The sequence below is a fragment of the Crocuta crocuta genome, unplaced genomic scaffold (assembly GCF_008692635.1).
Source record: "Crocuta crocuta isolate KB4526 unplaced genomic scaffold, BGI_CrCroc_1.0 scaffold549, whole genome shotgun sequence".
NCBI classification, from domain to species: domain Eukaryota; kingdom Metazoa; phylum Chordata; class Mammalia; order Carnivora; family Hyaenidae; genus Crocuta; species Crocuta crocuta.
In genome coordinates, this window is record NW_027529169.1 from 1,876,318 (window position 1) to 1,877,128 (window position 811).

At 53.8% G+C, this 811-nt stretch overlaps 1 protein-coding gene across 4 annotated transcripts in view; it reads left to right on the forward strand.

Annotated features, from left to right (window-relative positions):
• The window catches only part of OS9 (OS9 endoplasmic reticulum lectin), a 33,466-nt gene that overhangs the window by 29,054 nt on the left and 3,601 nt on the right, over positions 1–811 (forward strand). For all 4 annotated transcript variants that reach the window (XM_077757590.1, XM_077757593.1, XM_077757592.1 and 1 more), the window contains exon 10: positions 625–713. In XM_077757590.1, the coding sequence (XP_077613716.1) occupies positions 625–713 (89 nt within the window). The remainder of the gene's footprint in view (positions 1–624; positions 714–811) is intronic.

Below are 811 nucleotides of genomic sequence, written 5' to 3' on the forward strand. Positions count from 1 at the left end.
GGGGGGGGGGGGGGGGGGTGTTGGGCTGCCAGGCCAGCAGCGAATTCATTTTCACAGGAGGTAATTACAATAGGTAATACTATGTGCAGACAGCAGTGCTCTTCTAGGGAGACAGCAGAACACAGTGGTTCCACCACTTGCTGGCTCTGTAATCGTGGGTGATTTCACTTAACCTCAGTTTCCTCACCTATTACCAGTGGGCCATAACCCCTACCTCATAGGGTGAGGTGAGGTGAAATGAGAATGAGTCTGCAGTGCACAGCAGAATGCCTGGAATAGAGGAGACAATAAATGGTTTGTATTTGTAGAAAGGGGGCACAGTATCCAGGGAAGAGGAGCCTATGGCCCCAGAATCCCTTCTGTGGTCTTAGAACTGGAGTGATTGCAGCAGGGCCAGGACAGCGCATGTGTGACCTGCTTGTTAGTATCCTTCTCTCTCTCACCTGTGGGTGCATCTTAGGGCAGTGCTCTTGGGGGGGAGGCTATGTGAGCCCCCATCTCACTACAGACAAGTAGTCCTGGAGGCAGGGACCATGTCCTTCCTTGGCCCCCTCCTCTCCTCTCCTTAGGAAATCAAAATAGAATTTAGGACACACCTGGTCCATCCCTGCCCTTTCATCGCAGATTTTCAGAACAACGTGCAGGTCAAAGTCATCCGGAGTCCTGCGGACTTGATTCGATTGATAGAGGAGCTGAAAGGTGGAACAAAAAAGGTATGGGCCCTGCTCAAGGGAGGGGGAGAGCCTGCCTCCCTGCCGGGAGCCCTTAGGGAACCGCCTCTGACCTGGGCCTGAAGGCAGCCCAGCGGAGC